General features: G+C 45.9%; 1 protein-coding gene across 1 annotated transcript in view; it reads right to left on the reverse strand.

The window, feature by feature from the left end:
• SELENOI (selenoprotein I) overlaps positions 1–27,385 on the reverse strand; it is a 101,377-nt gene that overhangs the window by 14,836 nt on the left and 59,156 nt on the right. Inside the window, exons 2-8 of the mRNA XM_089686098.1 lie at positions 24,585–24,653; positions 21,196–21,304; positions 18,854–18,928; positions 16,397–16,659; positions 16,206–16,314; positions 12,871–12,919; positions 5,758–5,938 (exon numbers count right to left, since the gene is read on the reverse strand). Coding sequence (XP_089542224.1) covers positions 5,758–5,938; positions 12,871–12,919; positions 16,206–16,314; positions 16,397–16,659; positions 18,854–18,928; positions 21,196–21,304; positions 24,585–24,653 — 855 coding nt within the window. The remainder of the gene's footprint in view (positions 1–5,757; positions 5,939–12,870; positions 12,920–16,205; positions 16,315–16,396; positions 16,660–18,853; positions 18,929–21,195; positions 21,305–24,584; positions 24,654–27,385) is intronic.

The following is a 27,385-nucleotide window of genomic DNA, read 5'->3' on the forward strand; positions in this document are numbered from 1 at the left end:
ACATTTGTTGTCAGTGCCAGTGTGTTTTAGGTAAAAACAAAACGTGCATTATTATTTCTGGGCTGTACTACGGGTACAAACAAATAACATACAGATATATCGTATTGCTGCGATTGTCAAGAGCTGCAACATTTGTTTTGGGTTGTTCTTTGGTGGTAGGTTATGGTAGTAACAAGAAACACACAGCTAAATTTAAAATTTGGGTTGTTTTTTTTACTATTTTGGGCCAGTTTTCCTTTGATAATAAAAAAAAATAAATCAGGAGATATCCATTACCATTTACCACCAAATGAAAGCCCAAATTGTCCTGAAAAAAACAAAATACAATTCCCCTGCATGTACAAAGTAGTTGTGATGATATGTACGGTTTTACTAACACATGTCAACGTTGCAAATTTGTGCTTAGGCATTTAGATTTGTTTTACCCTTAGGTATGAAGGGGTTAACCAATGCTCATTTACAGTTACTGGGATGCAAATACAACCCAGACTCTAGATTGGATTAGAGACTCGACAATACAAGCACATTCTCAATGTCTTATGATCCACAATTAACATATTACAGCATGTACAATAGTCAACAGTGCAACTTGAATTTGCATGTTCTCTCTGTGCTTGCAAGGGTTTCCTCCCACACTTCAAAAGGCATACTGGTAGGTTAATTGGCCCTAGTATGTGTATATATGAATGTAAGTTAGGGACCTTAGACTGTACGCTCCTAGAGTGTTAGAAACTGACGCGAATGTACTAATATATATCTATCTATATATATATATATATATATATATATATATATATATATATATATATATATATATATATATATATATATATCTATATATATCTATATATATCTCTATATCTATATCTCTATATCTATCTCTATATATCTATATCTATCTCTATATATCTATATCTATCTACAGTGAGGAACAGAAATATTTGAACACCCTGCGATTTTGCAAGTTCTCCCACTTAGAAATCATGGAGGGGTCTGAAATTCACATTGTAGGTACATTCCCACTCAGAGACAGAATTAAAAAAAAAAAAAAATCAGGAAATCACATTGTATGATTTTTAAAGAATTTGTCTTGCACTGCTAAACATAAGTATTTGAACACCTAAGAAACAGCAAGAATTCTGGCTCTCAAAGACCTGTTACTGTGCCTTTAAAAAGTCCACCTCTACTCCACTCATTAATCTAACTTGGTAGCACCTGTTTAAGCTCTTTAAAGACACCTGTCCACCCCACAGTCAGTCAGACACCAACTACTACCATGGGCAAAACCAAAGAGCTGTCAAAAGACACCAGAGACAAAATTGTGGACCTCCACAAGGCTGGAAAGGGCTACGGGGCAATTGCCAAGCAGCTTGGTGAAAATAGATCAACTGTTGGAGCAATTGTTAGAAAATGCAAGAGGCTAAAGACGACTATCAGTCTCCCTCGGACTGGGGCTCCATGCAAGATCTCACCTCGTGGGGTATCACTGATGATAAGAAAGGTGAGGAATCAGCCCAGAACTACAAGGGAGGAGCTGGTCAATGACATGAAGAGAGCTGGGACCACAGTTTCAAAGGTCACTGTCGGTAGAACACTACGCCGTCATGGTTTCAAATCATGCATTGCATGGAAGGTTCCCCCGCTCAAGTCATCACATGTCCAGGCCTGTCTGAAGTTTGCCAATGACCATCTGGATGATCCAGAGGAGGCATGGGAGAAAGTCATGTGGTCAGATGAGACCAAAGTAGAACTTTTTGGTCTAAACTTCACTCGTTGTGTTTGGAGGAAAAAGAAGGATGAGTTGCATCCCAAGAACACCATCCCTACTGTGAAGCATGGGGGTGGTAACATCATGCTTTGGGGGTGCTTTTCTGCAAAGGGGACAGGACAACTGCACTGTATTAAGGAAAGGATGAATGGGGCCATTTATTGTGAGATTTTGAGCAACAACCTCCTTCCCTCAGTCAGAGCATTGAAGATGGGTGGTGGCTGGGTGTTCCAACATGACAACGACCCAAAGCACACAGCCAGGATAACCAAGGAGTGGCTCCGTAAGAAGCATATCAAGGTTCTAGAGTGGCCTAGCCAGTCTCCAGACCAAAATCCAATAGAACATCTTTGGAGGGAGCTGAAACTCCGTGTTGCTCAGCGACAGCCCCGAAACCTGACTGATCTAGAGGAGATCTGTGTGGAGGAGTGGGCCAAAATCCCTGTGGCAGTGCAAACCTGGTCAGGAACTACAGGAAACGTCTGACCTCTGTAATTGCAAACAAAGGCTTCTGTATCAAATATTAACACTGATTTTATCAGGTGTTCAAATACTTATGTTCAGCAGTGCAAGACAAATACATTCTTTAAAAATCATACAATGTGATTTCCTGAATTTTTTTTTTTTTAATTCTCTCTCTCAGAGTGGGAATGCACCTACAATGTGAATTTCAGACCCCTCCATAATTTCTAAGTGGGAGAACTTGCAAAATCGCAGGGTGCTCAAATACTTCTGTTCCTCACTGTATGTCTATATATATCTATCTATATATCTATATATATATACACACACACACATATCTATCTATAGCTCTATATCCATCCATCTATCTAGATATATATATGTAAAGCGCTGCGTAAATTGATGGCGCTATATAAGTACCTGTAATAAATAAAATAAATAATGAGGGTTGCAAATAAAAACTATCCCAAAAAATATAACAATGTAAATCAGTTTGTTCATCGGTTGCCAAGTGACCTTTGCTAAAGCAAAAACACACAGACTAGTCTCATTTTGGAGTGATGGTATAAAGCACATTGAAGACTAAGGCATAAGTAGACCTTTGTTTTTATGCCCATTTTGAGGCATAATAATCGAAACCAGAGGTGCTCAATCTGTGACCCTCGACCTCAAACCAGGGAAGTGCATGCCAAGTTTGGCAACCCATTGATCGTGATCTGGGTTTGCCGGCCCGCCATTCCTGAGCATCAGAGTGCATCAAGCCGACAACCGCAGAGAGCAGGAGCTGCATAACCCGCTGCTTCCTATGTAGCGTCAGCTTCTGTCTCAGACAGAATGCTACGAAGTGCACTTCACCTGGGACCTTTCTAGCAGCCTGGAGAAGTGATTGGAGCAGAAGCTGGAAGTGGAAAAAAGGTCAGCCGTATTGAACAATACTGCTGCAATGGGCATATTAGCACCAATAAAAGGGTTAACTATTAGGCTTTCACAAGGATCCGAGAATGCAGCGCAGTGCACATGTAGGTTTCCTGCAGGTTAGCTGCACTGAGAGTTGGAATTCTATTACATCCTGCCGGTTTGGTGCACTTTTTGAAAGTGCACAACACCTGCAAATCACAGATAGCCTACAAGAAATCCACAGGTGCACTGTGCTGCAAGTAAACCACAAAGCATTATTGTGAAAGACTCTTTTTAGGGGGCTCAGGACAGTAAAGGTTCAATTACATTTGCGGTTTGGGGGCGGTAAAACCCCATATTTGAGACGTGTGTATAAACCCCCCACTGGTGTAGTCAGGGGTCGCACTGCCTCATACTCCAAGGGGCCCATGCAGCCTCCCTGTCACATTCTGTTTTACACTTGGAAAGGAGAGGCAGGGGAAGCATACACAGGAACTGATCATCTCCATTTTCCTTCTGCAACCGCATTTAGCAGCTGAAGGAAATTTTTCATTATACTATTCAAAATTTAAATACCGAATCATTTTATTTCATTGTGGCCCACAAATGGTAACCAAATCACTTAAGTGTCCCTTGCTCTTCAAAAGGTTGCGCACCCCTGGTCTAAGCCGTGGGAAATAGCTGGGAAATAAATTAAATAGGACATAAGCAGGATGTTATCTGTATGTTAATGCTGCAAGTACAGAAAAATCCAAAAGGACCCCAACAAATATAGTAAACTGAAAATGCTGCCTCTGCTGCACTGAAATCCTAAGCAGCGGTGTCACTCTGCTTGAATGTTTCCCTACTACATGACATACCACCAGTCCTCTCCATCTCAGGTTTGTAAACCAGTAGGGAAAAACTAAGGTAGAGATGACAACACCATGTGGGATATCAGTGCAGCAGAGGCCATATTCTCACTACAGAAAGTTAGGAGCTCACTTATTTCTGTCAGGTACAACAGGTATTTTTCTGTACTTGTGTTTGCAAAGGGATTAAAAAAAGAAAAAAAAAAAAAAAAAAAGGAGGAGGAATGTGTATTTACTGCAGAGATTTACTGAACATGTTTGTGTTTAATATATTTTTCCAAGATATACACTTTAACCACTCCAGAAGATTTACCCCCCCCCCCCCCTTCCTGACCAGGCCATTTTTTGCGATACGGCGCTGCATTACTTTAACTCACAATTGCGCGGTCATGCAATGCTACACCCAAATGAAATTTACATCTTTTTTTTCCATAAATAGAGCTTTCTTTTGGTGGTATTTGATTGCCTGTGCAGTTTTTATTTTCTGCTCTATAAACAAAAAAAGACCAACAATTTAAAAAAAAATAATAAAATTATATATCCTAGATTGTAAGCTCCAAAGAGCAGGGACCCCCTTGTATTTTGTTTTGTTACTGTATTGTCTCATGTTCTGTCCCTTCTATAATGTACAGTGCTGAGCAAACCTTTTAGCGCTATATAAATACTGTATAATAATATATATGCCTTTTTGCTATGAAACATGACCAGTAAAAAAATGTTAAAAATCAAATCAAATTTCGTCATACATTTAGGAAAAAATGTACCCTGCTACATGTCTTGCTAAAAAAATTTCCAATATGTGTAAATCAATTGGTTTACGTGAAACTTACACGTTTACAAATGGTGGTATATATTGGATTTTTTTTATTTCGTTTTTTTACTAGTAATGGCGGCGATCAACGGCTTATAGCGGGACTGTGGCAGGCATTCTGACACTGGGGGGAACTGACATTCCCAGTGACACCAATACAGTGGTCAGTGCTAATAAAAAGCACTGACACTGTACTAATGGCACTGGGCAGGAAGGGGTTAACATGTGGGGCGATCAAAGCGTTAACTGTGTGCTGTTTTACTATGTGGGCTGTTTGTGCTTTACACTGTAAGCACGCTGCTTTGTACGGCTCTGATATGCAGAGCCGTACAAAGCAGTGTGCAAGAGCTGACAGGGGAGAGATCTGTATTGTTTACATACAGGTCTCTCCCCTATCGGAAATACTCGAAGATCGCCGGGTGCCAGCGGGGAATCACCGGCATGGGTACGGCGCGCGCGCCTCCTACCCGGAACTGCTAAATCACACACACACACATATATATATATATAGCTATCTATATATATATCTATCTATATCTATATGATTTTGCGCACCCTTGCCGCCCTGTAGCATTATTTCTGCTATAGTGTGGAGCGGTTAAGCAATAAAATCTTTGTACATAACAAAACGTGCTTCTGCTCACTACCCATCGGGTACTTCTTACATTGGCTCATCCTAGCAGACTATGCAGAGGTTATGCGGTGTATGACCACACATACACAACATATAAATATTTGTATATATTTGGTTAAAAAATAAAAAGTTGATCTGAGGAATGCCCCTGTTACTTCAGCAATGGTTTTTCCTGCATTTACCCTTTACACATAAGACCCACTTGTCTTGTCTGTACTAAGAGAGGCAGAAACCTAGCATGAAATGTGATGAGGATTGTAACCACAGCAGTTCAGTCCTAAGAATGACCTCGGCTTACACAGAGCATCCTGTCAACTTCTGAAGAGAGACTTACAGTAATATTGGCAAAGGTGGTCCCCACCATGTAGTAGAAGAGACGAGGGTAGGCATCCAGGATCTTACTGGGAGAGGCAAAGATCCAGATTGTGGACAATATGAAGAGCAGCACGGGAGAGATGATTGGGAGCATCGACTCGTATAAAGTTGTATGCTTCAAAGTGCTGTTGCGAAAACCTCTACAAAGGCAAATTGTTAAATACGTTAGTACTACATAAACAAAGCTAGACTGTAAAAGAAAAAGAAATTTAGCACATGTGCATGAGAATAAAGTCATTAAGAGTGAGTACATCCACCAGCTGTGGTTTAACCAATTCAATACCGGGCACTTTTACACCTTCCTGCCCAGGCCAGTTTTCAGTGCTCTCACACTTTGAATGATAATTGCGCGGTCATACAACATTGTACCCAAACTAAAATTTTATCATTTTCTTCACACAACTAGAGCTTTCTTTTGGTGGTATTTAATCACCGCTGGGGTTTTATTTTTTGCTAAATTAACAAAAAAAGACCAAAAATTTTGGAAAAAAAAAAGTTTCTTTGTTTCTGTTATAAAAGTTTGCAAATAAATAATTGTTCTTCATAAATTTAGGCCGAGATGTATTCTGCTACATGTCTTTGGTGAAAATAACCCAAATTAGGATGTATTATTTAGTTTGTAGGAAAGTTATAGAGTTCACAAACTATGGTATAGATCTGAATATTGATCAATCCTGAAGTACTGACAGCCAATCTAATTTCTTGAGGTCCAAGAATGTCAGAATATAGTACAGATATCCCCCAAATGACCCCTTTTTGCAGAGTAGACAGTCCGGCGTACTTCATAAGAGGCATGGCGAGTTTTTTGAAGTTGTATTTTTTTTGTCATAATTTTTCGGAAAATTAAAAAATTAAAAAAATTAGTTTCACTATTTTTTTTTTTACATATTGTCACCAGTACAGTCTCATCATATAACTGGCATGGCGGTGATCAGGGACACTGACTGGTGACAGTATGAAAAAAAAAAAAAAAAAAAATATATATATATATATAATTTTTTATTAAATTTTTTTTCTTTTTGTTAAGATTTTTTTTTCATATTTCACTATGACCAAAGTAGTACAATGTTACCATAGTAACATTGTACTACTTTGGGGAAGTGATCAGTATTTTTTTTTTTTTTTTTCACAATTTGCTTATAGCAAAGAATTACTTTGCTATAAGCAAGCATTTACCTGAATGACATCGATTCATTCAGGGTTTTTTTTTTTTTGCGCTTAGCTGTGATTTGGCCACAGCTAATCACATGACATGTGCATGTGATTATCTGTGACCATTCACAGCTAGACACTAGTATACAATGGATGGCATGAATGAAGCCATCCATTGTATACAACTCTCATGTGACCTGCTGTGATTGGTCAAAGCAGGTCACATTGCCCAATAAAGGGGGCCGATACTCAGATCTGTCTTCGGCCGTGTCCGCGGTACATGGCCAGTGACAGATCGCGCCGCTGCGCGGCTCTGCAGGAGCGCGATCTGCACATGTGCGGGAGGACGCCATATGGCGTCCACCCGGAACGATGATGACATTTGCCGCCCGCCATTCGGCCATAGGGCGGGCGGCAAATGGTTAAGGAATGAGAAATATTGGATACGTGTAAGGTTCCATGTACACTAGCGTTTTTTTTATGTTATTAGCATTTTTTTCTGCTCGTAGAAGCAAAATAGTGTTTTTGTATGTGTTCATGCACACTACTTAAGCTATTAGCATTTTCTGAGCTACAACGTCTAGGAGCAGAAAAAAAAAAATGTTTTTGTAGAGTTTTTTGGAGCATTTTTCCCACAGAAAAACAAAACAAAAAAAACAGTAAATGCTGCTAAATGTTACTAAAATGCTCCTAACAGCTTTTTGATAGCTTTTTTTTTTTTCGTCTACATGTACTGTAAAAACTCAAATAACATGCGGTTTGTAAATGCTTCTGAGTGCTACTGAAAATCTACTAAAAGAGAAATGCTAGTGTGTATGGAGTCTAATAATCCTGCAGGTGTTGAAGAAAGCTGATCCTGTGAAGTAATACTATACCAGAGTTATATATGGAGGTTGGTGGACGCATAAGAGGTGTGAGCACTGTGGAGGAAGATTGTTTGACAGATGAAGATATACACTTTATTGGAGCATGGGCCACTTTAATGCACTATTTTTGCATTGGGCACTGATGACTTCCCCCATCCTCTGGAACTCTCTACCCCAATCTATCAGACTATCGCCTACTCTGCTCAAATTTAGGCGATCTCTGAAAACCTATCTCTTCAGGGAAGCCTATCCTACCCTCAGCCAATACTGGAATCTTCTACTCTTCCTACTAGTGCATCCCCCACAGTTACTACCTTTTGTACCACTAGCCCCTCCCTCCTAGATTGTAAGCTCCCAGGATCAGGGCCCTCCTTTCCCTCTTGCATTGAACTGTATTGTTGCTGTATTGTCTCCCGTTATATTGTAAAGTGCTGAGCAAGCTGTTGGCGCTATATAAATCCTGTATAATAATAATAATGAATTCATGGATTTTGATAAATATCACATCATGCTTTTAGATGAATTTGGATATTTATGATTACAGAGATTTATGTAGATCAGATATGGATTAAGTATATTTTTTTTAATCATTCATTCACACATGAATTAAGGTGAAATAATAATCACCTCAGCTCCAGCGATGCAGCGTCCCCGAGTTACCCGCCCGGCTGCTGACCTCTTCAGGCACCCGGCTTCCGTGTTGCCAGCTGCTGTCATTGGCCAGATGGGGATGACATGACTCCCGCGCATGTGCGAGCGGTCAGTCAGGATCGGCATTGACGAATCTGTACAGTGAGCTGCTTGCATGGCTCACTGTGCAAGGGCGGACAGGCAAGTTTTATGCAGAAGAGATAAAGCAGGTCTCTTCTGCATTAAAAATCCTGCCTATCCGCCAATTTAATTAGTTCTACTTTAAGTACAATAATTTTTAGCTTTATGTATTCACTTTAGTTTACATAGTTAGAGTGGTAGTGCGGTCATATTTGTTTGTGAGGTGTAGAAGTTTGCCACGTGATATTTTTTTGCTTCGTGAACATATTACAGGCAAATTGCAATAGGTAATTTTTATTGAAAGTTGCAAATTGGACAAATCTAAATCTGGGCATCTGACAGCTCTACTTGTGATGAAGATGTTTCTAATTATTGTATCTGTGACACTTAACCTTTTTAAACTTAAAGTTCCACTTTAGTCATAAAATTAAGTCCTGCTAGATCTCTTCATTCTGGCCCCTTTTGCAGATATAGCCATGTAAAATGGTAAAAATAAGTGTCTATATGGTTTAACCGCCTATCGCCCGCCGTATGAGGAAATGGCGGGCGCAAGGCGGTTCTCTCGTTCTGGGAGGATGTCATACGATGTCCTCCCACTCTAACTGCACGGTGATCGGTGGTGTGCTGTGTCCCTGGGACACAGCAGATCACCGATCATCGGAAAGAGCCGATGATGTCGGCTTGGTCATGTGATCTGCTGTGTCCAATCACAGCTGATCGCATGCAAATAAGGAAATGCTGGTTATCAGCATTCCCTTCCTCACAAGCTGTCACGCTGACAGCTCATGAGAAGAGGAGAGCCGGTAATCGGCATTACTCAGAGGGAACATGTACACTGATTATCAGGGCACTGATGATCAGTGTAGCCCCATCAGTGCCACCTGCCATTGCCCATCAATGCCACCTGCCATTGCCCATCAATGCCACCTGGCAGTGCCCATCAATGCCAACTGCCAGTGCCCATCAATGCCAACTGCCAGTGCCCATCAATGCCAACTGCCAGTGCCCATCAATGCCACATATCAGTGCCTACCAGTGCATATCAATGCAACATATCAGTGCCTATCAGTACCTACCAGTGCACATCAATGCTACATATCAGTGCCCATCTGAGCTGCCTTTCAGTGCCACCTATCAGTGCCAGTCAGTGCCACCTATCAGTGCTGCCAATCAGTGCGCATCAGCGCTGCCTATCAGTGCCACCTAACAGTGCCATATATGAGTGCTGCCTTTCAGTGCCCATCAGTGTAGCCTACTAGTGTAGCCTCATTAGTGCACATCAGTGAAGGAGAAAAATCACTTCTTTACAAAATTTTATAACAGAAACTAAAAAAACACGTTTTCTTTTCAAAATTTGCGGTTGTTTTTGGTTTGTTTAGCAAAAAAAAAAAAAAAAGAAAAAAAGAAGGAGGTGATCAAATATCACCAAAAAGAAGCTCTATTTGTCTCAAAAAAAATAAAAATTTCATGAGTACAGTGTTGCATGATCGCACAATTGTCATTCAAAGTGTGACAGCGCTAAAAGTGGACAATTGGCCTGGGCAGGAAAGGGGTATAAGTGCGCTGTAGGCAAGTGGTTAAAACCCAGTAATACACTGTCTCACCCTGCTATGTACATCCTCAGTTGCTCTCTATTTTTTGGCACTGTGCTGGAAATCCAAATGATTAGAGGCTGATCTTCTGACACTTTTAGGATTTTTTGCTGCTCAGGGGCTCTGCTATTCAGCAAAATGGCAGCCTCCGGCAAGAAGATGCAGGGCAAATTTGCAGAAACTAATTTCGGTATCATAAATAATAATGTGGAATGTATGTTTCTTGCTGAAGAACATTATGTTTTATCAAGTTGTTATAGGTAAATGTTCCACTTTATAAGAGTGTGTTTAAACAAACATATTTACAGTACACACATCGGTATAGCATTTCATTTTCAGGTAAGCAATTTGTTGGTAAACTGCCAAAATAACTTAAGGCCTCGTTCACACAGGAGCCTGGGGCCATAGAACATGAAATATGTATATACTTCCCCACCCAGAATCCACAGCTGCTACCGTAGAAATCAATGGCAGAATGCGGCTGTACATTGGTAATAGAGTAAAACACGTGCATATGTAGGAATTACACAGGCTGTCTATGTTCAGGAGCACACATTCATACTTATGCATATACTGGTGTATACCTACATTTTGTAATGGATTTCTATGGGTAGATATATTAACAACTGTGGCTCCCCAGCAGGGAAATGCATCCAAATTTTATGTTATATGGCCCAAGGACTAAATGCTTTTTTTTATTTTTATTTAATTGTAGTGGCAAGCGTTTATTTTTTATATAGGATTTCAGATAATCCTCTTCTCTGCATCTCCTCTAACAAAGAGAATGACATGCAACTTAATGCACTGAGTTTGGCAAGTTCATTGCTGTTTCTGAAGCTAGGAATGTTAGGATTGGGGCTGATCATTTAAATACAGACAGAGAGAGACACGAGAGAGAGAGGGAGAGGCGAGAGAGAGAGAGGGAGAGGCGAGAGAGAGAGAGGGAGAGGCGAGAGAGAGGGAGAGGCGAGAGAGAGAGAGGGAGAGGCGAGAGAGAGAGAGGGAGAGGCGAGAGAGAGAGAGGGAGAGGCGAGAGAGAGGGAGAGGCGAGAGGGCGAGAGGGAGAGGCGAGAGGGCGAGAGGGAGAGGCGAGAGGGAGAGGCGAGAGGGAGAGGCGAGAGGGAGAGGCGAGAGAGAGAGGGAGGCGCGAGAGAGGCGAGAGAGAGAGGGAGGCGCGAGAGAGAGAGAGGGAGGCGCGAGAGAGAGAGAGGGAGGCGCGAGAGAGAGGGAGGGGCGCGAGAGAGAGGGAGAGGCGAGAGAGAGAGAGGGAGAGGCGAGAGAGAGAGAGGGAGAGGCGAGAGAGAGAGAGGGAGAGGCGAGAGAGAGAGGGAGAGGCGAGAGAGAGAGAGAGAGAGGGAGAGGCGAGAGAGAGAGAGAGAGAGGGAGAGGCGAGAGAGAGAGAGAGGGAGAGGCGAGAGAGAGAGAGAGGGAGAGGCGAGAGAGAGAGAGAGGGAGAGGCGAGAGAGAGAGAGAGGGAGAGGCGAGAGAGAGAGAGAGGGAGAGGCGAGAGAGAGAGAGAGAGAGAGAGAGAGAGCGAGAGAGAGGCGCGAGAGAGAGCGAGAGAGAGGCGCGAGAGAGAGGCGCGAGAGAGAGAGAGAGAGGCGCGAGAGAGAGCGAGAGAGAGGCGCGAGAGAGAGCGAGAGAGAGGCGCGAGAGAGAGCGAGAGAGAGCGAGAGAGGCGCGAGAGAGAGCGAGAGAGAGGCGCGAGAGAGCGAGAGAGAGGCGCGAGAGAGAGCGAGAGAGAGGCGCGAGAGAGAGCGAGAGAGAGGCGCGAGAGAGAGCGAGAGAGAGGCGAGAGAGAGCGAGAGAGAGGCGAGAGAGAGCGAGAGAGAGGCGCGAGAGAGAGCGAGAGAGAGGCGCGAGAGAGAGCGAGAGAGAGGCGCGAGAGAGCGAGAGAGAGGCGCGAGAGAGCGAGAGAGGCGCGAGAGAGCGAGAGAGGCGCGAGATGCGAGAGAGGCGCGAGATGCAAGAGAGGCGCGAGATGCAAGAGAGGCGCGAGATGCAAGAGAGGCGCGAGATGCAAGAGAGGCGCGAGATGCAAGAGAGGCGCGAGATGCAAGAGAGGCGCGAGATGCAAGAGAGGGGGGCGAGAGAGAGGGGGGCGAGAGAGAGGGGGGCGAGAGAGAGGGGGGCGAGAGAGAGGGGGGCGAGAGAGAGGGGGGCGAGAGAGAGGGGGGCGAGAGAGAGGGGGGCGAGAGAGAGGGGGGCGAGAGAGAGGGGGGCGAGAGAGAGGGAGGCGAGAGAGAGGGGGAGGCGAGAGAGAGGGGGAGGCGAGAGAGAGGGGGAGGCGAGAGAGAGGGGGAGGCGAGAGAGGGGGAGGCGAGAGAGGGGGAGGAGAGAGAGGGGGAGCGCGGAGAGAGAGGGGGAGCGCGGAGAGAGAGGGGGAGCGCGGAGAGAGAGGGGGAGCGCGGAGAGAGAGGGGGAGCGCGGAGAGAGAGGGGGAGCGAGGAGAGGGAGAGCGAGGAGGGAGAGCGAGGAGGGAGAGCGAGGAGGGAGAGCGAGGAGGGAGAGCGAGGAGAGAGAGCGAGGAGAGAGAGCGAGGAGAGAGAGCAGAGAAGGAGACACTTTATAGATATACCATACATAACAAACATGCATATGATGCTGCAGTAGCAATGCAGCTCATTAATGAGTAATTTATCCAACTTGCTCTTTGTTACCTAGCCATAAATATTTTACCATAAAACTTACTTGAAAACGTTGTACAGGCTCATAGGAAGAGTGATGGTAAGAGCACAACCTGCACAAAAAAAACAAAAAAACCCCACAGCACTTTTGAATAGGTTCAAACAAAATAATTAAACACTTTCATAGATGTTTAAATCTCTTAGGCCTCATGTACACGGGACGTTTTTTCAGCGGCTGTTTTTGGCTTTTGGCTGTTTTTCCTACAGCCAGTAAACCCCCCAGCATGTTATCCTATGTGTCCATGCACATTGGATGGTAGGGGATTGGGGATTGGCAAGGGCATTTTTTGGTTGGAAAAAAAACCCCAGAACTAGTGAATTTCTAGAGGAATGTTTTAGCTGTAAAAATACTCAAATACTGAAAATGCAGCAAACCAGCGTTTTTTGCAGCCAAATGTTCCTGAATTTTTTTTAGTGTAAAAAACGCAGCTAAATGCTAAAAAAAAAAAATGCTAAAAAAGGCAGAAAAAGCACGACTTTATACAGCTAACGCTATTGGCATTTTTAAAACGCTCAGTGTGCATGAGGCCTAAATCTAATCCAATCTCGCTTTCTGAAGGTTAGTAATTTGCAATTAAGCTGATCTTCTGAAACCAGACACCCAGGATAACCTGTAATCTGTGGCTGCACTGTGTGCCCAAAGCGCATTACTTCTGAGTGATAAATCAAAAGTTCCCATGTAGCATGGAGTGAAAGTGTTTGAGTAGCATATGTTAGATTAAATGCCACATGCAGTGCTGCCGTCTTAAAACCAAAAGCACCTGAAGCAGACAGTAAATGACCTGAAAGAACTACCGAGCTTGGTATGTACAGGACTCTGCTTTGAGAATCCTATGCAAACTGCTAATTACACAACTGAAAAATTGCAATTCTGCTCAACCTGTTCTCCAAGTAGTTCCCGTGTCAAACACATTACCGTCAGGCCATTTCATATGGCCCTCGCACCCAAAAGTTTTATTTTTCAGCCTGAACGTACAGGAACCCTGCTGCACCACCTCCGGCTCTAGCCCTTCGCTCACCACTATAACTTGTAAATGCAGCAGCCTTCTGTTCCTACAAAGACAGCTTTCCTTTTGGCTCCTCACAGCTCTCACAAGGGGGGGAGAGAGCGAGAGGGGGGAGAGAGAGAGCGAGAGGGGGGGGGGGAGAGAGAGCGAGAGGGGGGGGGAGAGAGAGAGCGAGAGGGGGGGGGAGAGAGAGAGCGAGAGGGGGGGGAGAGAGAGAGCGAGAGGGGGGGGAGAGAGAGAGAGCGAGAGGGGGGGAGAGAGAGAGAGCGAGAGGGGGGGAGAGAGAGAGAGAGCGAGAGGGGGGGAGAGAGAGAGAGAGCGAGAGGGGGGAGAGAGAGAGAGAGCGAGAGGGGGGGAGAGAGAGCGAGAGGGGGGGAGAGAGAGCGAGAGGGGGGGAGAGAGAGAGAGCGCGAGAGGGGGGGAGAGAGAGCGAGAGGGGGGAGAGAGAGAGCGAGAGGGGGGGGAGAGAGCGAGAGGGGGGAGAGAGCGAGAGGGGGGGAGAGAGAGCGAGAGGGGGGGGAGAGAGAGCGAGAGGGGGGGGAGAGAGAGCGAGAGGGGGGGGAGAGAGCGAGGGGGGGAGAGAGCGAGGGGGGGGGGAGAGAGCGAGAGGGAGAGAGAGAGAGAGCGAGAGGGGGAGAGAGAAAGAGCGAGAGGGGGGAGAGAGAGAGAGCGAGAGGGGGAGAGAGAGAGAGCGAGAGGGGGGAGAGAGCGAGAGGGGGGAGAGAGCGAGAGGGGGGGAGAGAGAGAGCGAGAGGGGGGGAGAGAGAGAGCGAGAGGGGGGGGAGAGAGAGCGAGAGGGGGGAGAGAGAGAGCGAGAGGGGGGAGAGAGAGAGCGAGAGGGGGGAGAGAGGGGGGGAGAGAGAGAGCGAGAGGGGGGAGAGAGGGGGGGAAGAGAGCGCGAGAGGGGGGGGGAAGAGAGCGCGAGAGGGGGGGGGAAGAGAGCGTGAGAGGGGGGGGGGAAGAGAGCGCGAGAGGGGGGGAAGAGAGCGCGAGAGGGGGGGAAGAGAGCGCGAGAGGGGGGGAAGAGAGCGCGAGAGGGGGGGAAGAGAGCGCGAGAGGGGGGGAAGAGAGCGCGAGAGGGGGGGAAGAGAGCGCGAGAGAGCGAGAGGGGGGGGAAGAGAGCGTGAGAGAGCGAGAGGGGGGGGAAGAGAGCGCGAGAGGGGGAGAGAGAGCGCGAGGGGGGGAGAGAGCGCGAGGGGGGGGAGAGAGCGCGAGGGGGGGGAGAGAGCGCGAGGGGGGGGAGAGAGCGCGAGGGGGGGGAGAGAGCGCGAGGGGGGGGAGAGCGCGAGGGGGGGAGAGAGCGCGAGGGGGGGAGAGAGCGCGAGGGGGGGAGAGAGCGCGAGGGGGGGAGAGAGCGCGAGGGGGGAGAGAGCGCGAGGGGGGAGAGAGCGCGAGGGGGGGAGAGAGCGCGAGGGGGGGAGAGAGCGCGAGGGGGGGAGAGCGAGAAAGCGAGGGGGGAGAGAGAGAAAGCGAGGGGGGAGAGAGAGAAAGCGAGGGGGGAGAGAGAGAAAGCGAGGGGGGAGAGAGAGAAAGCGAGGGGGGGATAGAGAGAAAGCGAGGGGGGAGAGAGAGAAAGCGAGGGGGGGATAGAGAGAAAGCGAGGGGGGGATAGAGAGAAAGCGAGGGGGGGATAGAGAGAAAGCGAGGGGGGGATAGAGAGAAAGCGAGGGGGGGATAGAGAGAAAGCGAGGGGGGGGATAGAGAGAAAGCGAGGGGGGGATAGAGAGAAAGCGAGGGGGGATAGAGAGAAAGCGAGGGGGGAGAGAGAGAAAGCGAGGGGGGAGAGAGAGAGAGAGAGAGAGAGAAAGCGAGGAGGGGGGAAGAGAGAAAGCGAGGGGGGAGAGAGAAAGCGAGGGGGGAGAGAGAAAGCGAGGGGGGGGAGAGAGAAAGCGAGGAGGGAGGAGAGAGAAAGCGAGGAGGGAGGAGAGAGAAAGCGAGGAGGGAGGAGAGAGAAAGCGAGGAGGGAGGAGAGAGAAAGCGAGGAGGGGGGAGAGAGAAAGCGAGAGGGGGGAAGAGAGAAAGCGAGAGGGGGGGAGAGAAAGCGAGAGGGGGGGGGAGAGAAAGTGAGGAGGGGGGAGAGAAAGCGAGAGGGGGGGGGAAGAGAGCGCAAGCAGGGGGTGTTCTAAAGTTCACATAGGTGAACTGGATTTCTAGCAAAATGAATAAGATAGCAGATACAATAAGAAGCTTCTGTATATTTATCAGACCAAACTGAAGCCAATAAGAGCAGTTCATTGTCAGGTTTTACAAACATTTAATGTCCTACAGAATGGTTAATCAGTGGAAGCTTTGTTAGACACAGAGCACCAAATCATTTACATAAGGATCTCACCAACTATCATGGTAGTGAAGAGGTCACGATACAAAACGTTAAATGCAAAGGGCTTGTACCAGGCTTCCACTCCCACCACTGCAGTGACCAGGTACACCAGTGAAATTGTCTGAAACAACAAGATCAGTCTCTTTCAGTGCAAGATCAGAAAACACAGTCAGAAAACAGAGGACAGGAAACGCTGGACTCACCACTTGGCTGAGGTCATATCCCCAGGGCAGGAAAAGGATTCCAGTGTTGTATTTCTCCCAATGTGACAGGATGAAGGAGAACAGCACCACCCACAGGAGGAGGTAAAGTATCAGGACACTGACTCCTGTATCCCCGCGCCCAAAGATTGAGTACACAGTCACCACAAAGTATATGCAGGCCCAGCTGTCCAACCCATGGTCAAATAGTTCTCCCAGTGGAGTGCTGGAGTTTGTTCTGCGAGCCTGCTTGCCGTCAACTCCATCTGCAAATAGCGTATACAGCACATTGAAAGGTTACGGTAATCAGTAGGGCACAAAAAAAAAAAAAAAAAAAGCCACCTTAACCTTATCCCCCTCACGAGCATCCATTATTAAAACATCCTAATTCTGTACATATCAATAGATTGCATCTGTAGGTTATCCCATTACATCTAGCCATTGCACACAATACAGTTTTAAAGCAATGCTAAAGCTGGGTACACATGGGCCAAATAGCAGTTGGTTCAGCAGGAATCGGCTGATGTTTAGTCAGTGTGTACAGTTGTGGTCTAAAGAGCCGCTTCTGTTAAAGGGACATGTTGGAAAACCAGCATCCGATCAGCTATTGCAGCCAATGGCTCCCAGCACTGATCACTGATGTTCTGGCAGGGGTGGGGAGTCCCCTAGTCAGCATACAATGGCACAGAGGGGGAGACTGCCGCACCAACATCACTTGTGTTGGTATGGCGATCTATCAAGTTCTTTTCGCTCAGCCTGCTGGGTTGAATTAAAAAAAAAAAAAAAATAATTAGTGGTGTACCAGGCATTACGGAAGATTTGCACTTGGCTTCAGTGGGCAACTTTTAGGCTTTTTAGTTCCAGTTCACACTATTGCTGTGCGGGAAAACCGCATGTGATTCAGACAGCAAATCGCACCACATTCCTATTCAAATCACATGCGATTCGAGCCATTTTGTATGGCTCAAATCGCACCACACCCACACGAAAGGTGCAGGCACCTTTTTTTTTCCCCTGCACTGGAATTGGATCACATGAACACCCATGAGATCCAATTCAGCCAATCGCACTGCATTTTGTGAACCAGTTTTGGGATGTCGTTATTTACCTTAGACACCTGCAACAGTTCACATGAACGGAGTGCGACTGCGATGCAGTGCGGAAAATACACAGGAAACACCACAAATCCCACACCGCATCACTGTGAACCAGCACTTAAAGGCTAAGTGCACCTTAACCACCTCAAATACCAGCAAGTTAATTTGCAAAAAAATCCTGGCAAAAAATGTCGTGTCTGTACTGTCCTGAAATTTTTACTTGATGCGCTGGATAACAGAACAGTAAACATGTCACTGACAGCAAATGAGCTGAAGGTGTAACTCCTTTGCACCGCAACCTCCCGGCCCTTTAAGAGTTTCAGAAGCTGGGAGGCGGGGCGGGGTTTTAGGGTCATGTGACTGCTGTGATTTGCTGTTACGGCGGTCACATGATCGGAAAAGGTCCCGATCACAAGGGGGGATCGGGACCTTTCCGTGAGACACGAACATATGTGCTGGGAGCGTGCAGGCACACACTCTCAGCACATATGTATTTTTAAATGGTACGCAAATATGCAGCCACTCGGCGTAAAGGCCAAGACACCGAGAGGCCGCATATTTGTGTGCGCTCGGCGTCTAGGGGTTACTCCAACCCAACTTTTTTTTTTTTTTTTTTTTTTAATTAAAACACTAGTAAATGCAGCAATGTGGATCTCATGGTCAATATGTATTTATCCCTTTCTTGCATAGAGGCCTGCAGAGCATTGTACTCGCAATCAGTGAGTTGCAGGTGGAATGCGCAGGCACTTGCATGATTTACGCCTGGTCTGTATGGACCAGAGGAAGTAACTGGCCTACAATTGAAGTGACCTCAGCGCCTATTGCTGCCTACACACCTCTAGTTATATCCTAAATATGAGTGTAACATGAAACATGGGAAACGGGGGATCAGGAAGGAATTTTTTTCCCAGCAGGAGCAAATTGGATCATGCTTTGCTGGGTTTTTTGCCTTCGTCTGAATCAACTGTGGATGTAGGATTATAATTTTTTTTTTTCTATAATGGTTGAACTGGATGGACTTTTGTCTTTTTTCAGCCAGACTAACTATGTAACTTTTTCTTAGAACAGTGACGATACACAGAACAGTAAATAACTGCCTGATCATAGATTAGATGGTTCTATTCCAATTGATTATTCAGCACACCCAAACAAAAACAGATTGACTTGGTTTTCCGCCAGGTCCATTTATCTTCAGTAAGAATGGTAAACTAACGCAATCACACATTTAGTGTTACCAATAACAGATATGATTATTTCCTTGAAATAGTCACTTGGTCAAATAATGGTATTGTCATGTGTATGGCCACCATATAACACAGACCAGACATGCACACACACAGGGTAAGAAGTACCGGGGACTCACCTAGTGTGTAGGCTGTGAAGTTTAGCAGTCCAGCTACTATCCACACCCAGCTGGGGACATGGTCATGACCTGGTGCTGAACAATGAAGACAAAGGGTTAACCAGGGATGAAAAAGATCGCAGACGTACAACAAAAAAACAGCAGCTCAAATCCAACATCCTGAACCGTTTCTACGGTTTTCAAGGTATGGTCATTAAGAACACCTGATGCCCGCCAGACTCGGCCAAATGGCTCCCTGAGGTTTGCAATTATTTGCCCATTGCTGTGCTAAGCCAATAATGAATTACTGCAGTGGCTGTCCTCTTACGAGGTAAAGGGGGGGTCCTCAGTTGTGGCCCCTGACATTACTGAAGGGCTGGATATCAGTATATGGAATACTAAAAAGAGAACTACCAGAGAATGCAGACGTACTGGGGGAAATGATAATCAGGCATTGCAGACATCTCACAGGTCTGGTTGGAGACTGCAGATGACTGCGAGGGACTGGAGACATACAGTACATGACGCTAGTGATCACTGCTCTTACCCCTTAACTATTCAATGATCCCACTCCTACTACTACCGCTGGGGTCTGAGGGCCACACAAGTTCTAAAGGGCTGCCATTTAGCTCTTTACAGCAGGTTGGGCTCCAGGGATGATTAGGGGTCAATTCACACTAATGTGTGCTAAAATATATGGAAGATGCATGTACATTACCAACCATTTTAATGCGTGCTGACATCCGTTGACATACATTTTGGTGTCCATTGACATGCATGCACAGCGTTATGATGTGAATAGGACACATTTATTTATTATAGGTCCTTCCATAGCGTTAGATTGTATTATATATATTGTACATTCACATCAGTCCCTAACCTTCAAAGGGTGTACAATCTAAGGTCCCTAACTCACATTCATAGAATGTCTTTGGACGGTGGGAGAAAACCGGAGTACCCGGAGGAAACTCACGCAGGCACAGGGAGAACATGCAAACTCCAGGCAGCTCAGATCCTCGGGGGGGGGGGGGAAGAGAGGAGCTCAGGTAAGTATAAGGGGAGCTGGAGAGGATCGGGGAGCTGTACACAGAATGTTCTTTTATGTTAATGCGCAGGGAGGAACATGTAACATGTTCCCCCTCCTGCAGCCCTCTGTGTGACAGCAGTACAGGGAGATGTTAAAAGAGCATGGCCGTGAGGGGCTCCGCCCACATGGCCGCATCATTCATTCCTAGAGTTCTGTGACTGAATCAACTACAAGTCCCAACATCCTTCATGGATGTCGGGATTTGTAGTTCTCGAACTATTGCTAGTGGTTCATTGATTCTTCCTTTGAATGTGAAAGTGCCTGCCCATACGAAGTATGTTCCTTTTTCCAAGATGTAGAATTTAATTTTTAAAGAAAAACAAAAAAGTTGCACACATACCTTAAAGTGCAGGTGTATCTTGTATTTTAAAACTCTGTATGATTCCTGCAACCCCCCTATCCATTATACCCCAAATCAGACCTCACATGCAGCATGGTCCCACTTACCACCCGGCTCCTGTTGCCCTGGACAGTGCTTACATTCAGTTCCTCCTACAGCAGTGGTTCTCAACCTGTGGGTCGCGACACCTTTGGGGGTCGAAGGACCCTTTCACAGGGGTCCCCTAAGACCATCAGAAAATACATATTTCCGATGTATAAAGAGCAGCTACTGTGTAGAAAGCAGCTGCTGTGTTGAAAGCAGCTACTGTGTTGAAAGCAGCTACTCTGTTGAAAGCAGCTACTCTGTTGAAAGCAGCTACTCTGTTGAAAGCAGCTACTCTGTTGAAAGCAGCTACTCTGTTGAAAGCAGCTACTCTGTTGAAAGCAGCTACTCTGTTGAAAGCAGCTACTCTGTTGAAAGCAGCTACTCTGTTGAAAGCAGCTACTCTGTTGAAAGCAGCTACTCTGTTGAAAGCAGCAGTATTGGAGGTAAAACGACACTCATGAATTATAATTACTGGGTAAATAATTTTATGGTTGGGGGTTACCACAATATGAAGAACTGTATTAAAGGGTCACGGCATTAGGAAGGTTGAGAACCACTGTCCTACAGTTTGTAATGCAGTGAGCAGCTGCACTACACCACAGACTATAGAAATGAATAGGAGAGCCCAACTCCCTACAGACTTTTTAAAACAAAAAAGATACACCTGTATTTTAAAGATGATATAAGTATACATGTAAGTTTTCATTAATCATTACGCAGAAGAAATGCAGCCCCCCCATATACACTCTGCAGAGCATGTTAATGGTTCACCATCCTGGTGGGATATTTCTGCTCAGTGTAAGGAATGTGGCAGATCAGTGAAGAGACGGTGTCTACAGTCAAACATACCAGACGCATAGAAGTCAGAATCAAAGTACGCCATCATCAAGAAATTGAAGACCAACAGCAAGAAACCGCTGAAAGTGATTAAATTGGGAGCCAGCCATGTGGGTAAAAACTGGAAGAAAAAGAACACAAGAATGCCTTATAATAACAGCATTTAGGAGTAAACAGGTCTAAAACAGCCTAGGAGCCATATTCCAAATGTCTGGTTAAAATACCAATACAAAATGATAAAAATACTTAATGCCCAATTCTGTGAAAACAAGTCCTCTCTCGTCCACCCGCACTGCAAGGATAAACTTCTTTCTGTCTAGGGGAAAGGGAACAGCAGTTTTACTTACCCAATCCTCTACACCCCCCAGCAGACAATGCTCTCCTCTTGGCTGGACTGTGCCTTGGAACCCTCATACCCAATGCAGGGCTATAGGCCCCACACAGGGGCGGACTGACCATTTGGAAACTCGGGCAGTGCCCTAGGGCCTGGGGTCAGTAGGGGGCCCCATGAGATGCCCCTGGTACCTTTTTCATAGGCTTTTTTGAGTTTGGGCAAGGACACAAGGGCCCCATGATCCCTTATTGCCCGGGGGCCCCATGAGTTGTCAGTCCACCCCTGGCCCCACATCAGTCTTGGTGATGTCAGAGGACTTCAGACCACTGAAGCACAAAAGAGAAGATGCTCCCGGGACCCATCTAGCAGCACTGAAGATCAGGTAAGTAAAAGTGCTGTACTTGGTCCCCCCTAAACATAACAAGCAGTTAGCTACAGAAGTGCAGACACAGCCCCACTGCAAGGGGGGACTTTTAGTATTACCGGAGTTCAGCTTTAAAGCAAAAAAAATGGATAGTACTGCAGCTTACCAGTTCTTAGAGGTGATGTTTACATTAGTTTTCTATTTTTACACTTTATTTTCTCTTATTTCAACCTGGGAATCCTGACATTATCACACTTCCTATCCTAGGGTGACAACCATACTGAACAGCATAGGTTAAAACAAGGAGTTTGTTAGGACTACATAATAGTTCCCTCTCTTCTGCATAACAGGGTGCAGGGTTTTGTAGTCCACAGAGATAGCAGAGATCAATGCTAACGGTTAACAGTCTAGAGGCAGAGAGCTCAGAGAAATGCATGTCTGCATTTTCCCATGGTACGCATTACACCAGCATTGGGAGGTGTATGGGGAATATAGAAACCTACTGTTTTTAATGTGTACTTGTGATGACTGAGGTTGATCTGGTACAGAAGAATTTCAGTCATTGCACATAATGTGAACAGGCCCTCAAAAAGAAGAGCCCATTATACACATTCAAATGTGATATACAATTTAAATGTACAGTCTCTAGTCTGTAGACAGCAAGGGGCAGTGCTGGGCTATGGAATTATGGATCTGCACAGTACTCTCTAATACTGCCTGCAAACAGGAGAGACCAGAGTGAAGACTTTACCAGTGTGCTGATGCTCCTTCACCATCCATGAGGCTGAGGTTAGATCAATAACCAAGCTGTATTGCTTAAAAGACAACCAGGGGCGGACTGACAACTCATGGGGCCCCTGGGCAATAGGGGAACATGGGGCCCCTGTGTCCTTGCTCACACACAAAAAAAAGCCTATAATAAAAAGGTACCAGGGGCATTTCATGGGGCCCCCTACTGACCCCTGGCCCTCGGGCAGTGCCCGAGAGCTCGAATGGTCAGTCCGCCCCTGAAGGCAACCTAAACTCAGAAACTGACTTGAAAGTGACTTTAGATCCACCTGTACCTCCCTCACCCTCCGCATAAAGATGGCAGCAGGTTTTCTGACATGTGCATATAAGAAGCAGCTGGGTTGTTATACACCTGGAGTATTGAATTAAAATTTGCGGAAATCCGATTAGTAAAATTTTCTTCCAGCAGAGGTCGGACTCATGATTTTGTGATGACTCAGATCCTTCACATCATTAACCCCCATCTCCTCTTAGGAGTTCTCATCTCAGCATCTGGGCAACGCAAGTGAAATTGCGCATGGTCCCAACCTGCAAAGCACTTTAGCATATGATCAGGGATGCCATTGATTCTTAAAGGCACCTCCACACATCGGCATCTGCAACGCATCTTTGCACATGTCAAACTGCATGGTCCTGTAGTACCATGCAGTTTGGTGTTGCACAATTTAAACAAACAAAACAAAACAAAACAAAACAAAAAAAAAAAAAAAGGTCAGGGTCTTCTTTCCTCACATTTCTCACTGGTAGTGCAGCCCATAAAAATGAAAGGGCTGATTTACCTGCGACGTACGCACCCAAATGCACATGAACAGATCTGAACCAAATTCCATTCTTACATCAATGTCCTCAGTCCTCACAGCACATCACATTTCCCAACCCTTCACATCAAAATTCCTCCTTCACTTCAAAGTCTCAGTCCCCCCTTTGACATCACCCCCTCTATCCCTTTCACAGCAGTGTTCTCATGCCCCTTTGACATCTACCCCCCACAGCACTGTCCTCTGCCCCCTTCACTGCAGCATACTCTGCTTTTCAAATCAACCCCCCCACATTACGGTCCTCAGCCCCTTCCACATTGCCTTGTCCCCTCCCTCCAAATTACTGTTCTCAGGCCCTACATTACAGTACTCAGTCCAACCCCCCCCCACATTACTGTTCTCAGCTCCCTCACATTACCCCTACCCCCCCTTCACACCAATGTCCTCTGTCACCCTTTCACATTACTACCCCCCACCCCACTGTAATATCATACAAAGATGGGACAGAGGGCGGAAGACACAATAGGTCTGAACGGAGGGTAGAAGCTGCAACCAAATCACCTGCTTGTTAACCTTGGGTAGTTCCCACCCTCCATCCAGGACTATCCTGCCCCCCTAAATGAAGGACCGGAAGGGACCATGACTGGGTCCGGATCTGGACCGCAGCCTCCTATTAAGTGATGCCTGTTCTACACTAGCATTTACCAAAAGTGTGATCACAAGTTCATAATCATCGGAAAACTGCTATAAAGAGGAAATTGCAGAGGAAGGAAAACCTTAATAAGTCACTCTGCAGCATTCACTGCTATCGAAAAAGGTGATCCTGAGTTCCTTGTAACGATCAAGACATTCACAATTGTCCAGGATGCTTCATATGGTCTACTATTCCCAGTAGAGAACGACTAATACGGTGCTAATTTGTAGACTGTGGAACGTATTTGGACAAAACTATGAAGAAGGTACTTTGGTGGAACTTTGTTTTTTTACTTTAAGTATTTTTTGTTTATGCTTTATGGTTGGAGATCTGTATTTATATATGGCAGTATAGCTACAACGCCAGCCTCAACATACATTTTCAGTTACTAGAAACAACATCAGTCTATATTAGTCTACAAACATTTAGGGTTAGGCATATAGTTTAAAATCAAATACTCACTTTGACTATAAAGTTCCAGAATGGGTGCATAACATACAGGGAGAGGGGATTGGTGTCCACCGCACTGTACTGTAAGAAAAAAATGTGATTAATGTCAAAAGTCTATATATATTATACACAAACATTATTATACAGTATTTATATAGCGCCAAAAAGTTTGCTCAGCACTGTACATTATAGTGGGGGACAGTACATGAGACAATACAGTAACAATACACGAGGGGTTCGAGGGCCCTGCTCCTTGGAGCTTACAATCTAGGAGGGAGGGGAGAGTGGTACAGGAGGAAATAGCTGTGGGGGATGGAGTGGTGGGAAGATCGGAGGAGATCAGCTGTTAGGTGAGGGTGGGGTAGGCTTCCCTGAAGAGATGGGTTTTCAGGGTGCGCCTAAAGGTGAGGAGGGTAGGTGACAGTCTGATGGATTGGGGTAGTGAGTTCCAGAGGATGGGGGAAGACCTGGAGAAGTCCTGGAGACGGGCATGGGAGGTGGAGACCAGGGAACTGGAGAGTAGGAGGTCTTGTGAGGAGTGAAGAGTACGTGTTGGGTGGTATTTGGATATCAGGTCGGTGAGGTCGTTTGGGGCAGTATTATGAATAGCTTTGTACGTCAATGTTAGTAGTTTGAATTTTATTAAACATTTAACCAGCTCTTCATTTTAGTATAAAGGGGATGCCCAGCACACTTTCAAGCTATCCAGACTGCCTGCGTCAGGAGCCGATCACCAGCTTGTAATCACTGCTCACGAGTTTACATGCGACTGGAAGCCATTAGCTGCAAGAGCCGGCAGCTTCCCATTGCTTTCGATGGGACTGTCTACTTGCGACTTATTGCGGGAGCCCCTGCTGGGGTTCTCGCCAGTAACTGCAGGCAGGGTGTATTTGTAAGTGTGAATGCACCATTAAGCTGGCCATAGGCGTTTAGACATTCAGACGCTTCAGAAGCGACTGGACGAACTACAATCCATGGGTGACTGTCCCTGCTTGACCGAAGTCAATAGTTTGAATGATTTCTGTCAAAGGGACATTGAAAACGTTTGTTGTTCAGCAACTGCAGCCAAGCTGGAGGGATTCCTCCATCCACCTTTTTTTGTATGAAAAGCTGAATGAAAAGGGAAAAAAAAATCTTTGGTCAGCTTTAGGACTACAGAACACCCCTCTCCTTATGTTATGGAAACAAAAAGAGGGCGAGGTGCGCTGGAGTGCTAACACACCTATGTGTTTTTCTTGTTTTGCAGAAACACACTACAGTCCATTTAACATGGTTTCCTATTGGACACATTCACATGTATGCGTTTTCAGCCTCAGCGGTTCTGGAAAGGGTCAGGGACTTTTTTCCTTAAAAAATTGCTTTTTTTCGTGCAATAGACCCCCAAAAAAATGCAAGTGTTGCGTTTTAGGTTTTTCTTTGGCCAATAGGAAAGTATTGAGTGCAACTTTAATGCGATTTTACACACTATGGAACTCAAGTCGCCTCAAAAGTAGTGGAGGAACATTTTCAAAGTCGCAGCGGCTTTGAAGTGGTTCTTGCACTAATTATTATTATACAGGATTTATATAGCGCTGACAGTTTGCTCAGCGCTTTACATTATGGTTGGAGACAGTACATGAGACAGTACAGTAACAATACAATTCAATACACGAGGGGTTCAAGGGCCCTGCTCCTTGGAGCTTACAATCTAGGAGGGAGGGGATAGTGGTACAGGAGGAAATAGCTGTAGGGGATAGAGTGGTTGGAAGAGTGGAGGAGATCAGTATTAGCTGGGGGCGGGTAGGCTTCCCTGAAGAGTGCACCTAAAGTTGAGCAGAGTAGGTGATAGTTTGATGGATTGGGGTAGGGAGTTCCAGAGAATGGGGGAAGCCCTGGAGACGAGCATGGGAGGAGGAGACAAGGGAGCTAGAGAGTAGGAGGTCTTGTGAAGAGCGGAGAGTACGGTTTGGGTGGTATTTAGAGACAAGGTCGGTGATGTAATTTGGGGCAGTGTTTTGAATGGTTTTATACGTCAGTGTTAGCATTTTGAATTTTATCCGTTGGGCAATTGGAAGCCAGTGGAGGGATTGGCAGAGAGGGGTGGCAGATACAGAGCGGTTGGTAAGGTGGATGAGTCTGGCAGCAGCATTCATGATGGACTGTAGTGGGGATAGCCTGCGATGAGGTAGGCCAGTGAGGAGGGAGTTACAGTAGTCAAGGCGAGATATAACAAGGGAGTGAATGAGTTGTTTAGTTGTTTCCGGGGTTAGGAACGGACGTATCTTGGAAATGTTGCAGAGGTGAAGTCTACATGAGTTTGTCAGCGATTGGACCTGGGGCTGGAAGGACAGATTGGAGTCTAGGATGACACCTAGTACCCTGGCGTGAGGGGAGGGACTGATGATCGTGTTGTTGGTCTTGATGGAGAAGTCGGGGGGGGGCTGGGGGGAAAACCAGAAGCTCAGTTTTGGAAAGATTTAGTTTGAGGAAGTGGAGTGACATCCAATCCGATATGTTACTTAGTAGGCTTGTGATACGAGTGGAGACTGAAGGGGTGAGGCGAGGGGTAGAGAGATAGATTTGTGTGTCATCAGCATAGAGATGGTAGTTGAAGCTGTGGAAATTTATCAATTGGCCAAGGGAGGAGGTGTAGATGGAGAAGAGAAGGGGCCCAAAGACAGAACCTTGAGGGACCCCAACAGAGAGGGGGAGTGAAGAGGAGGAGGCAGCGTTATAGGTAACACTGAAGGAGAGCTGTGATAGATAGGAATAGAGCCAGGAGAGAGCAGAGTCTCTGAGGCCAAGAAAGTGGAGTTTTTTGAGGACTACTTTGA

Source organism: Staurois parvus, unplaced genomic scaffold, assembly GCF_062004578.1.
Source record: "Staurois parvus isolate SC_StPar_1 unplaced genomic scaffold, SC_StPar_1.0 ptg000390l, whole genome shotgun sequence".
Lineage (NCBI taxonomy): Eukaryota > Metazoa > Chordata > Amphibia > Anura > Ranidae > Staurois > Staurois parvus.